At 42.2% G+C, this 12,899-nt stretch overlaps 2 protein-coding genes across 4 annotated transcripts in view; both read right to left on the bottom strand.

Annotated features, from left to right (window-relative positions):
* Window positions 1-6,715: 6,715 nt before the first annotated feature.
* LOC138647742 (urotensin-2 receptor-like) lies at window positions 6,716-7,969 on the bottom strand. Its single transcript, XM_069736994.1, has one exon. The coding sequence runs from the start codon at window positions 7,830-7,832 to the stop codon at window positions 6,858-6,860; it is 975 nt and encodes a 324-aa protein (XP_069593095.1). The 5' UTR covers window positions 7,833-7,969; the 3' UTR covers window positions 6,716-6,857.
* Window positions 7,970-8,279: 310 nt separating this feature from the next.
* The window catches only part of LOC138647741 (arf-GAP with dual PH domain-containing protein 1-like), a 45,238-nt gene continuing 40,618 nt past the window's right edge, over window positions 8,280-12,899 (bottom strand). For all 3 annotated transcript variants that reach the window (XM_069736990.1, XM_069736991.1, XM_069736992.1), the window contains 3 exons: window positions 12,450-12,521; window positions 10,629-10,857; window positions 8,280-8,548 (listed from right to left, as the gene is read on the bottom strand). In XM_069736990.1, coding sequence (XP_069593091.1) covers window positions 8,520-8,548; window positions 10,629-10,857; window positions 12,450-12,521 — 330 coding nt within the window. In that variant the 3' untranslated portion in view covers window positions 8,280-8,519. The remainder of the gene's footprint in view (window positions 8,549-10,628; window positions 10,858-12,449; window positions 12,522-12,899) is intronic.

The following is a 12,899-nucleotide window of genomic DNA, read 5'->3' as shown; positions in this document are numbered from 1 at the left end:
TGCACTATGGAGATCGTGTGTCCATCAGGACCATTACTGCTGTAAGAAAACTGCTTAACCCCTTAAGCCCCAAGGGTGGTTTGCACGTCAATTACCAGGCCAATTTTTACCATTCTGACCACTGTCCCTTTATGAGGTTATAACTCTGGAACGCTTCAACGGATCCCGGTGATTCTGACATTGTTTTCTCGTGACATATTGTACTTCATGATAGTCGTAACATTTCTTTGATATTACCTGCGTTTATTTGTGCAAAAAATGGAAATTTGGCGAAAATTTTGAAAATTTCACAATTTTCCAAGTTTGAATTTTATGCCCTTAAATCACAGAGATATGTCACACAAAATAATTAATAAGTAACATTTCCCACATGTCTACTTTACATCAGCACAATTTTGGAAACATTTTTTTGTTAGGGAGTTATAAGGGTTAAAAGTTGACCAGCAATTTCTCATTTTTACAAAACCATTTTTTTTGGGGACCACATCTCATTTGAAGTGACTTTGAGGCGTCTATATGATAGAAAATACCCACGTGTGACACCATTCTAAAAACTGCACCCCTCAAGGTGCTCAAAACCATATTCAAGAAGTTTATTGACCCTTCAGGTGTTTCACAGGAATTTTTGGAATGTTTAAAAAAAAATGAACATTTAATTTTTTTTCACCAAAAATTTACTTCAGCTCCAATTTGTTTTATTTTAGCAAGGGTAACAGGAGAAAATGGACCCCAAAAGTTGTTGTACAATTTGTCTTGAGTACCCCGATACCCCATATGTGGGGGTAAACCACTGTTTGGGCGCATGGCAGAGCTCGGAATGGAAGGAGCACCATTTTTCAATGCAAAATTTGCTGGAATTGAGATGGGACGCCATGTTGCATTTGGAGAGCCACTGATGTGCCTAAACATTGAAACCCCCCACAAGTGACACCATTTTGGAAAGTAGACCCCCTAAGGAACTTATCTAGATGTGTGATGAGCACTTTAACCCACCAAGTGCTTCACAGAAGTTTATAATGTAGAGCCGTAAAAATAAAAAATAATATTTTTTCACAAAAATGAATTTTCGCCCAAAATTGTTTATTTTCCCAAGGGTACCAGAAGAAATCGTACCCCAAAAGTTGTTGTGCAATTTGTCCTGAGTACGCTGATACCCCATATGTGTGGCTCGGAAGGGAAGGAGCGCCGTTTGACTTTTCAGTGCAAAATTGGCTGGAATTGAGATGGGACGCCATGTTGTGTTTGGAGAGCCCTGATGTGCCTAAACATTGAAACCCCTCACAAGTGACCCCACATTGGAAACTAGATCCCCCAAGGAACTTATCTAGATGTGTTGTGAGAACTTTGGACCCCCAAGTGTTTCACTACAGTTTATAACGCAGAGCCGTGAAAATAAAAAAAAAATCCACAAAAATTATTTTTTAGCCCCCAGTTTTGTATTTTCCCAAGGGTAACAGGAGAAATTGGACCCCAAAAGTTGTTGTGCAATTTGACCTGAGTACGCTGGTACCCCATATCTGGGGGGCACCACTGTTTGGGCGCATGGCAGAGCTCGGAAGGGAAGGAGCACCATTTGACTTTTCAATGCAAAATTGACTGGAATTGAGATGGGATGTCACATTGCGTTTGGAGAGCACCTGATGTGCCTAAACATTGAAACCCCCCACAAGTGACACCATTTTGGAAAACAGACCCCCCAAGGAACTTATCTAGATGTGTTGTGAGAACTTTGGACCCCCAAGTATTTCACTACAGTTTATAACGCAGAGCCGTGAAAATAAAAAATCATTTTTCCACAGAAATGTTTTTTTAGCCCCCCACATTTTTATTTTCCCAAGGGTAACAAGAGAAATTGGACCCCAGAAGTTGTTGTCCAATTTGTCCTGACTACATTGATACCCCATATGTTGGGGTAAACCCGTTTGGCGCACGGGAGAGCTCAGAAGGGAAGAAGCACTGTTTTACTTTTTCAACGCTGAATTGGCTGGAATTGAGATCGGACGCCATGTCGCGTTTGGAGAGCCCCTGATGTGCCTAAACAGTGGAAACCCCCCAATTATAACTGAAACCCTAATCCAAACACACCCCTAACCCTAATCCCAACAGTAAATGTAACCCTAACCCTAGCCCTAATGGGAAAATGGAAATCAATACTTTCTTTTATTTTTTTATTTTTCCCTAACTAGGGGGGTGATGAAGGGCGTTTGATTTACTTTTATAGCGGGTTTTTTAGCGGATTTTTATGATTGGCAGCCGTCACACACTGAAAGACGCTTTTTATTGCAAAAAAATATTTTTTTGCATTACCACATTTTGAGAGCTATAATTTTTCCATATTTTGGTCCACAGCGTCATGTGAGGTCTTGTTTTTTGCGGGACGAGTTGTCGTTTTTATTGGTAACATTTTCGGGCACGTGACATTTTTTGATCACTTTTTATTCCGATTTTTGTGAGGCAGTATGACCAAAAACCAGCTATTCATGAATTGCTTTTGGGGGGGGGGGGGGTGCTTTTATACCGTTCCACATTTGGTAAAATGGATAAAGCAGTTTTATTCTTCGGGTCAGCGACACCTCATTTAGATTTTTTTATGTTTTGGCGCTTTTATACTATAAAAACTTTTATAGAAAAAATAATTATTTTTGCATTGCTTTATTCTCAGGACTATAACTTTTTTATTTTTTTGCTGATGATGCTGTTTGGTGGCTCATTTTTTGCGGGACAAGATGACTTTTTCAGTGGTGCCATGTTTATTTATATCTGTCTTTTTGATCGCGTGCTATTCCACTTTTTGTTCGGCGGTATGATAATAAAGGGTTGTTTTTTGCCTCGTTTTTTCTATTTTTTTCTTACTGTGTTCACTGAAGGGGTTAACTAGTGGGACAGTTTTATAGGTTGGGTCGTTACGGATGCGGTGATGGTGATACTAAATATGTGTACTTTTATTGTTTTTTTTCTATTTAGATAAAGGAATGTATTTATTGGAACAATATATATAAAAAAAAATTTAAGATTTTATTTTTTTTTTACACATGTAAATATTTTATTTCTACTTTTTTATTTTGCCCTGGGGAGACATCACAGTAAAGTGACAGATCGCTGATCTGATACTTTGCAGTGCACTGTGTCAGATCAGCGATCATACATGCACAGCAGGGAGGCTTCCCGGCGAATGCTCTGAGCAGGCGCTTGGTAAGACACCTCCCTGCAGGACCTGGATGCAACCCCGTAGCCATTTTGGATCCGGGGCCTGCAGAAAGGAGAAGCTTGGTACAAGGTGAGCACATCGCCTTGTACCGAGGGTCTCAGGGAAGCCCGCAGGGAGCCCCCTCCCTGCGCGATGCTTCCCTATGCCCCCAGCACACTGCGATCAAACATGTCTGTGACCTCTCCTGGCACATAGTGCTGGATGTCAGCTGCGATAGTCAGCTGACACCCGGCCGCGCTCCCCCCGTGAGCGCGGCTGATCGCGCTGGACGTACTATCCCATCACTGGGAATTAAGTCCCAGGTCACCTTGATGGGATAGTACGTCATATGGGATTAAGGGGTTAACAGTCCATGGGGAGGCCGTGTCTAAGCACAGACCATGCCCCATAACCGCGGCTACCTTACCTCCATGACAGGCCTTCCCCTCATACACATTAGATTGGTGTTGGCCAATATCATCCAGCTGGCAGCCATCAGCTCCGATTCCCCCATACACAGGAGTGCTCGGCTCCTTGTGAGAGTCATTGTTGGGCTACCCTGCTGGTGGCCAATGTACCCACCGAACAAAAGTATCTGCCACTGAAATTCGTCAGGGCGGATGGTTTCCTCAATGCTGAGAAATCCGTGAAAATACTTCTCCATCATGCACATACTTATCTCATTTATTCTGCAGCCGGACAACGGTCCAAAACATACAGCCAATTCATTAAGAACTAGGAGCCCTGGAAGTGATGATACGGCCCCACAGAGCCTGATCTCACATCATTAAGTCTGTCTATGATTACATAAGGAGACAGGAGGATTTATGCAAGCAATATCCACAGAATATCTGTGGTCTATCCTCCGAGATGTTTGGAACAACCTCCCTGCAGAGTTACTCCAAAACTGTGCAAGTGCCTAGGAGAATAGAAAGGGCGGTCACACCAAATACTATTCATGTGATTTAGATTTCTCTTTTGTTCATTTACCTTGCAGTTTGTTAAATGATAAACTATTAACAATTTTGACTTTTTGATAGACGTTTTCCACATCTGCCTAAACCTTTTGCTTAGTACTATATAATATATACAGTAGAGACCAAAAGTTTGGACACACCTCATTTAAAGGGACACTGTCACCTGAATTTGGAGGGAACAATCTTCAGCCATGGAGGCGGGGTTTTTGATTCACCCTTTCCTTACCCGCTGGCTGCATGCTGGCTGCAATATTGGATTGAAGTTAATTCTCTGTCCTCCATAGTACACGCCTGCACAAGGCAAGATTGCTTTGTGCAGGCATGTACTACGGAGGACAGAGAATGAACTTCAATCCAATATTGCAGCCAGCATGCAGCCAGCGGGTAAGGAAAGGGTAAATCAAACACCCAAAAACCCCGCCTCCATGGCTGAAGATTGTTCCCTCCAAATTCAGGTGACAGTGTCCCTTTAAAGATTTTTCTGTATTTTCATGACTATGAAAATTGTACATTCACACTGAAGGCATCAAAACTATGAATTAACACATGTGGAATTATATACTTAACAAAAAAGTGTGAAACAACTGAAACTATGTCTTATATTCTAGGTTCTTCAAAGTAGACACCTTTTGCTTTGATCACTGCTTTGCACACTCTTGGCATTCTCTTGATGAGCTTCAAGAGGTAGTCACCGGGAATGGTCTGTCAACAATCTTGAAGGAGTTCCCAGAGATGCTTAGCACTTGTTGGCCCTTTTGCCTTCACTCTGCGGTCCAGCTCACCCCAAACCATCTCCATTAGGTTCAGGTCTGGTGAATGTGGAGGCCAGGTCATCTGGTGTAGCACCACATCTATCTCCTTCTTGGTAAAATAGCCCTTACACAGCCTGGAGGTGTGTTTGGGGTCATTGTCCTGTTGAAAAATAAATCATGGTCCAACTAAACGCAAACCGGATGGAATAGCATGCCGCTGCAAGATGCTGTGGTACAGTAAACCTTTTTGAAGTGACCATCAGTATAGAAAAGGTTCTTTGCTTTCTTAGGCTACGTTCACATTAGCGTTGCGCGCCGGTGCGTCGGCGACGCAACGCACGACGCACAAAAAACGCGCGCAAAAACGCTGCGTTTTGCGACGCGTGCGTCGTTTTTTGACGAAAATCGGACGCACGAAAAATGCAACTTGTTGCATTTTCTTGCGTCCGACGCTAGCGTCGGAAACGACGCACGTGTCGAAAAACGCACGCGTCCCCTATGTTAAACACAGGGGCTCGTCGCCGCTGTGTCGCCGACGCAACAGCGCCGCACATTAGCGGAACGCTAATGTGAACGTAGCGTTAGTTACCAAAAAAAAAGTATTCTCACACATACCGGACTTGCAGAGGCAAAAAGGATGTTTTATAGAATAGGGCACACGTACCATTCCTCTGAAACCTCAGCAGGTTTTTTAATGCAAAGGAGAAGCATTAAGTGACCATAGCCTTAATCTCTATCCTGTGCCTCCTCCACCAGCACTGGGAGCAGCGTTACATATTATACAAGACAAAATTGCATACCTGATTAAATAGAGCTCTTATGCCCAATGAGGCAAGTGGACTTACTATGAAGATCCATGTCAGAATGGCTGATGGTCATCTGCTGCTGAGATCTCATCCTGATGAGTACTTGTGAGATCTCAGCAGGAGAGACACTGAGGAGCTGACCGTCAGTGCGCCAACTGCAGCTGTCAGTCAGGCTGGGTGGGCAGAGAATGAATACACTTGGACTCATTAGCTATTTCATCCAATAACTGAATTCAAAAAATGCTTTTCTTGACATTAAAATTATACATCCATGCATTTTCAATGTAACTACACCAGCCTCATCAGGTCTGAAAGTTTCATATAATAATGTATTCACTTTGTATTGTAAAGCCTTGTTACTGATCCGCTATAATACGTTATTTTTGCTGAGTAACATTTTATTGTGCCATGAACTTACATTGTAATGAAGATGTTAAATATGTGAAGAAGAAATTAATGCGTTAAAGATTTGGGAGTGATGCACGGTATAGTATAGGACGGCGACACAATAAGAGTAGATAATATCTGTCTCCTTGCTGAGAATAATCGGGTCGTGACTTGTGAAAGCAAATATTTATAGAGACACAATGTGCATTCTGTTATTAGGGATATTACTCATTGTATAATGTGCAGAAGTAACAAGTGAAGGATTAAGAAGAGAAGACAAGGTAGCCACCATTATATACCACGTGTCCAGTATATGAGGCATGTCCGGCGACCTAATCTCGTCCGTACAGTCTCTGCTCTTGCAGCCGAATTTCGGAAAATCTTGACAACTTTCTCATCCTTTTCTTCTGAGAGCGGCAGACAAACGGTTAACCGCGCACGCACTGCAGTCACATGAGCCACTGCCATCGCTTTACAGGTTACAGTCCGTTGTGAAGTGCACAGCTTTACAGTTTTCTACTCTGGCCAATAACAAGATATCAGCAAGTATTTCACAACGATCTGTGACATTCAGACTAAACTCTCAGACTTTTCATGTTACATCAGAGGACGCAGAAAACAAGAGTCCTGCTGTCTGCCTTCCACATCACAAGGCACAAGACGAGCCGCGACATGGGCCTCATCCAATACAAGCTCCATGTTATTGTCACACACTAAGGACCCTTCTTCTAGATTGCATCTGTATGATTTATCTCTCCAGGGTCCTCTTCTGCCCCTTAGTATTGCTTTCACGCACCCGTCTGGTTACATACTCTCTGTAGTTGCGAGTCAACAATGTATAGAGGAGTGGATTCACACAACTGTTGGCGTAGGTTAGGCAGGTAACTCCAAAATTTAGGTAAATTTGAGAAGATATTTCCAGTCCTAAAATCTCATATTGATAAGATTTTGCCAGCTGCCAAGCCCAAAAAGGGACGAAGCAGGCCCAGTAAACACCGATGATTGCAAATATGCGGAACATAACACACTGGTCGAGTTTCCGGCTTGACCGTCGAAGTTCTTGTCCTGACATCCGGTATGCCCTCACAAGGCAGCTATAGAGACATAATATGATCAGACCGGGGCCCAGGATGCTTGTAAAGAAAAGGACTGTTAGGTAATGTCGGAATGACTCCGGCATCCATGTAGGAAAGCAGATTTTCTTGCCTGACCCATACTGGCTGTCCTGGAGCTGCATCATGCACATCATAGGCAATGTTAGGAAAAAAGATATAAGCCAGATTGTCAGGCTGGTCAACTTTCGACAGCACTGGGAAGCGCGGGCCTTTAAAGGTTGCACGATCACCTGATATCTCTCCAAGCTCATTGCAGTGAGAGTATAGATGCTGGCGTGCATGGTGAACAAGTCCATACTCAGGAGAAGTCTGCAACCAATATCTCCAAAGTACCAGTCCCTGGCCAGGTACGTGCTCACTACAAAAGGAATGGTTGATAGATACAAAAGATCTGCCAAAGCAAGGTTCACCACGTGGACACACATAGAACCTACCGGTCTGTGAGATAACACAGTAATCACCAGTACATATATGTTTCCAGCCATCCCCAGGAGAAACATGACTGTGAGTACCACGCTCAGCGTGGAGGTGACCAGGACCTCTTCATCGGAGCCAGGAGATTCCATAGACATGTTGGCTTCATCTTGTGTATCCATTGTTCTACCCATACATGCAGCAGAATACACTGGATGGGATCTTGTCTCAAGTGAATATTGAATTCTTCATGAATAATTAAAATTAATTAGAAGGTCCATGGACCAGGCTTTCAATGTGGATCACTTCTAGCTTTCCTTATGGAGTTAAAACCCAACACGATGATTTCTAGCAGTAAATCGATCTCAGTCCTTGCTCCCATAACTGTTCATTTCATTCCTCATATATGCATCAGGCAGTTTGAGCATAAAACCAAAAGCTTCCTTCACGTAGAGGTGTATAGAGTGAGTGAGTGGTGTGAATTGCGCGGCCCCTCGTTGCCTTCCTGTTCTCCACCCCTTCACTGCTTGTCCATCCTTCATGATTTCATCAGTCGGTGGGCTCTAACTAAACAGACCAATGCTATCGATTTATTTTCACATTCATTTCTACACTTAATTGATTTTGCATGAATCTCAGAGTAACCGGTGGTAAGCTTTAATAGAGAGACTGCATGTGTTACCCTTACAACGGTTTATTAGGCAGAGCAAACAGCCGCCTGGCACAGAGCTAAAGAATGAATTACCAGGCCATAAAACAGACGTAGGTTCAACAACATGCTGAAACATGGCGCAGTGATAGGGAAGCAGTCCAGTGTCTGAATGGCTGCAATGTTGTCCTTGAGCAGACGCGGGATTCCTTGTCGTTCTGGCAGTCGTGTGTTAGGAGCGGTGTTTAAATTGAGCTTCAACTAAGAGAAAAAAAGAGAACAAACGTTAGGGATCAATTCAATGAAGTGCAAATAAACCGAAATCTATGTAAGGGAATACAGTTGAAAGTCACATGTAACAATGGAATACATGGATTAGGGACCTCTGCATGTGCGCAGGGACCACTTGGAATTACATTTGTACTCTGCTTTACACTGTGTGTAATAGCTGTCATCATTACCGGGGATTTCTGAGACCCTAAGATTGATAATCTGCTCTTAAGATAGGTCATCAGTATGAAAAAGGATGGGATCCACCTTCTGGACTCCACTGATCCACTGACTGAAAATGCCGCGCTGCAACAATAGTGCGATAACAACATGCAATGTATAGGGGCCTTGAATATACTGCAATCTCTCTACTATTCACGGGTCTGGGAGAGAGCCTGCAGCAGCATTCGCGGCCACTGCTAAATGTTCAGTGCTTTGCCAGCTTCATCTCTATCCAGATGATCAATGTCGGTGACCAGAGCAGGACATCCACTGATTTGATATTGATGACATAGGCCACCAATATAAATGTCCTGGACACATCATATAAGTTTCTGTGCGCTGCTTTTACTTGTTGGTAGGTGCAGAGCTCATATCAGAAATGGTGACAATCCATTTCTTACTTTTTTGGTTTTATGTTAGTTTTCTGTTGATTAATCATTTAAGAGGATTGTCTTACGTTTCTATTTCCAGGAGCATTCCTTCCTGGCTTCTACTTGCCAGATGTTGTCTGCTCCTGATGATTGACAGCTTGGGTTGGCATCATAGTTGAACCATTGGCCTTAGCTGTGCTCACTACCATTCTCCAGCAGCAGCTTTGCCTTGGCAGCACGAGAGCTGCGCAGTGACACTGAAGCTGCCAAAATCCATCCAGCTCCAGAGCAGAGCGTGTATAGCAGAGTGCTAGCGTGCAATCCTTGTCTAGGAGATCTGCCGATATGTAACATGTAAATGTAAGAAATCCGTCTCCTATCACCCATTCGCACCGTGACTGTGAGGCACCAGTGGGTTGACATGGCAGTTGGGGGCCCATTGCTGCCATCTTGGTAATCCTGTGAAGCTCAGTGCCAAGCGGAGCTTCACAGAACATCTCCATTTTTATAGTATAAGTAATCAGATGATTGCTGGTTCAAGTTCCACATTTGGAAAAAATGTATGGTGTTATTTAAGATTAAAGCGCAAACATTTTTCATGCAAAACCTAGGTTATCTAAAAAATAAAAAAGTTACAGATGTTGGAACAGGGGGAGCAAAAACGCAAAGATAAAAACAAAAATAAATTGCAATGTTGATTGATTTATAAACACTTTGCAATGTTACCCATGTAATAAAATAAACCAACCCCTCTAATTACCACCTACTGACTTGACTGAGAGCTGCCACCACTTGCTTGATTAGAAAAAAAGGAAACACCGCTCTCAAGCATTGTAATGCTTTGCAAAATTTGTGTTTATTTACAATTGTAGGTAATACCACAGCAGGATCAAAAATTTTTTTGTAAAGATGAGGTAACGTTTCGACCATACCAGGGTCTTTATCAAAACTTCACTGAATAGTGTATAGGTTCAGCGTAGAGATCTAAAGAGGATTCCCTTATAAGCTCAGTATGGGGGAGGCGGAGCGTGTCCTGCATTCCACACCACAAGGAATGACCTGTTTTTCTGTGGCTGTCAGAGTTTTTCCTATACACATGGCCACTTCAGAGAGAAATTGGACTTGGACTCTTATTTCTACCTATTGAATGTAGAAATTGTAAAAGTCAATATTGGCCCATTAATGAGCCAGGCAACATGACTTAGGATAAGAAGCAAAACCAAACACCCCATTTGCAGACGTGTGTCGAGGTGTTTGCCCCTCATCAGTGCAAAGCAGGAAATCAGATTTGGCTGGGCAAGAGGCCTCTCACATGGGGACTTTTTCATATAATTAAGATTGCTGGCTCATCTTGTAACTTGCAAAATCGACAGAGTATAAAATACTTATTTTCCCCACTGTAGATAGATACTGGAGATAGGTACAGTAGATGATAGTTATTAGATAATAGATAGATGATAGATATCTAGTTGCTTTACCTGCAAATTCTCGCACAGTCATGGGTATACTGATCACCTTCTTGAAGACGCTGAGCCAATTTTCCCGTTCTTGTTCACTCTCGCAGGTAAACAGGTAGGTGCGATCAGGAGTGCTAATAGATATGCCATAATTCCATATATTGCTGTATGAGTTTGGGACTATCTCGGCCTTCACTTGATAGCCGTGCTCGCTGCTGCCTAAAAACACCTCACCTTTAGCAAACGCATCCTGAAATAAAAGAAAAACGAAGAAAGCCTTGTTAGCGCAGATCTAGATTATTTATTTAAAAACACTTTTTTCACGCTTTTGAAATGTGCATTTTATTGCATTTTTTTCTATTGGGAGCTTTAAAAAAACAGTTGTGTTTTAAAGCGAAGGATTTTACTTTTCTCTACTATAAAAAGGCATTAAAAAGCGGTTTCAATTTTGCACCAAAAAAAACACATCAAATAAGCGTGAAAATGCATTCAATAAAGCAGTGAAGACGCAATAATCAGAGAATATTGTTATTGAGTAGTTTGGTGCAGATAAAAAAAATACAGCATTTGTGTGAACATAGCCGAAACCTTTTATTAGTCCCTATTCACACATCATGATACAGGAAATAAATATATCTTGGTACCGTGTTAGCCAGTAGATAGAAAAATATTTAGAATTGAGAGTCCTCAGTGGTTGATACCTTTTAATGGCTAACTGAAAAGATGGTAACAAATTGCAAGCTTTCGAGACTACACAGGCCTCTTCATCAGGCAAAGACCTTTATAAATATTTTTCTATTCACTCAGTGATTTACCATAGAAACATCTGCAAACAATAGTCCCATAGGATATAATCAGTCAGGAAAAAAAACTAACAACATAAAAAATGATAAACAGTGACGTGTGAAGAAAGCTTTACACAACATTTATTTTCTGGAATACTCGTACGAGCGCGAGGAGCTGCACGCAGACCCAGTCACATTCACAACAGTGGTCTCCAAACTGCCTTGACGGGATTTTTAGCTTATGAAATCTATTCTCAAAGGAGATCAGACAGATTAACGAAAGGGAGACATAGACCAACGAGATCATGTAAGTCAGATCGGACCTGAGGGTATCAGAGAACCATTTCTTTTGTTTCTCTAACCCATCTAAACCCATTTAAGAACAACGTCTAATGGCTGAAGAACCCCTTTAGGAACCTGCTAATGTTGGTGAGGTATGGTTTGATGTTGGCAATGATACCCTGGTGATAGGATGGTCTACATTTCAGTAGGGATTAGGCAGATTTAGGTCTCCTGAGATCCAGATGCCTGATCTCGGCTAAGATTACTAGAACAAGTCTTTCCATTCCTTTTTATTAGCATAAAAGTATTCCAAGAAGAAAGACAACAAGTCCTACTGGCGCTGCCAGGTCTAGAGGCGACAGCCAACGACTTTGATTAAGGTGGAAGGTATTTTATTAGTTTTTCTGCACAGAAGAAAGTAGCCTCCGCTTTCATAATCCTCTTCGGATGATTTCTGTTAATCTTGCAATCATGAGCAGTTGTCGTCTTTCTTCTGGGAAGATGTTTAAGCTAATTGTAGGGCATGGTAAAACACGTCCAAGCAGCCTTAGATGTCAGATCTCAGAAGTACCTATTGATATTCCCATCAAAATGACATCCCCAGTGTTTCAGTGGTGTGAACGTTTCTTCTCCAGTCTCCACCACTAAACAATAGGATCCGACTATCTGACTTTTCTGGCTGCTTTCTTCCCCTCCATTGGGCATCTGCCAGTGACAATACTACACACAATCTACACATAATATTACTTTCAAATCTCTGTACTTGAGGATTTACCAGGGGGTCTTTGAAGTACATTAATCTCCGGTGATCTAGGGTGAACCATCTTTTTTTAAAAGCATCTGTAGGCTGTAAAGAAAGAAATACATGGGGTTTTAAATGTATAAAATGTTCAATAATTTCATATTCACAATTTATTTTTTGCTCTTAAGAGTGACAATGAAATGTATGTCTTCAGAGAGGAAGAGAGAAGTAACTCTAGTGCCAACTATTGGGGTAGTTATTCTGAAAGTCAATATCAACCCTTTCACGAGCCTTGGAAAATGGCTCAGGGTATAAAGCTAAAGCAGACACTCCATTTGCAGACACGTGTTGCCGGGTTTTCGCCCCTCGTCAGTGCAAAACAAGAGAACTGGTTTATCTGGATGAGAGGCCTCTGACAGGGTGTCTAAAGGAAAACGTCTCTCCATGTGGAGAAGGAAAACCGGAGTAGGGAGACTTATATTC

This window comes from Ranitomeya imitator, chromosome 8 (genome assembly GCF_032444005.1).
Source record: "Ranitomeya imitator isolate aRanImi1 chromosome 8, aRanImi1.pri, whole genome shotgun sequence".
Classification (NCBI taxonomy): domain Eukaryota; kingdom Metazoa; phylum Chordata; class Amphibia; order Anura; family Dendrobatidae; genus Ranitomeya; species Ranitomeya imitator.
Note: the sequence above shows the minus strand (reverse complement) of the source record. Positions and strands in the feature narration are given on the sequence as shown.

Bases quoted from the DNA above. Each gene is read 5' to 3' on its own strand.
- LOC138647742 (XM_069736994.1), bottom strand. From the start codon at position 7,832: ATGGGTAGAACAATGGATACACAAGATGAAGCCAACATGTCTATGGAA.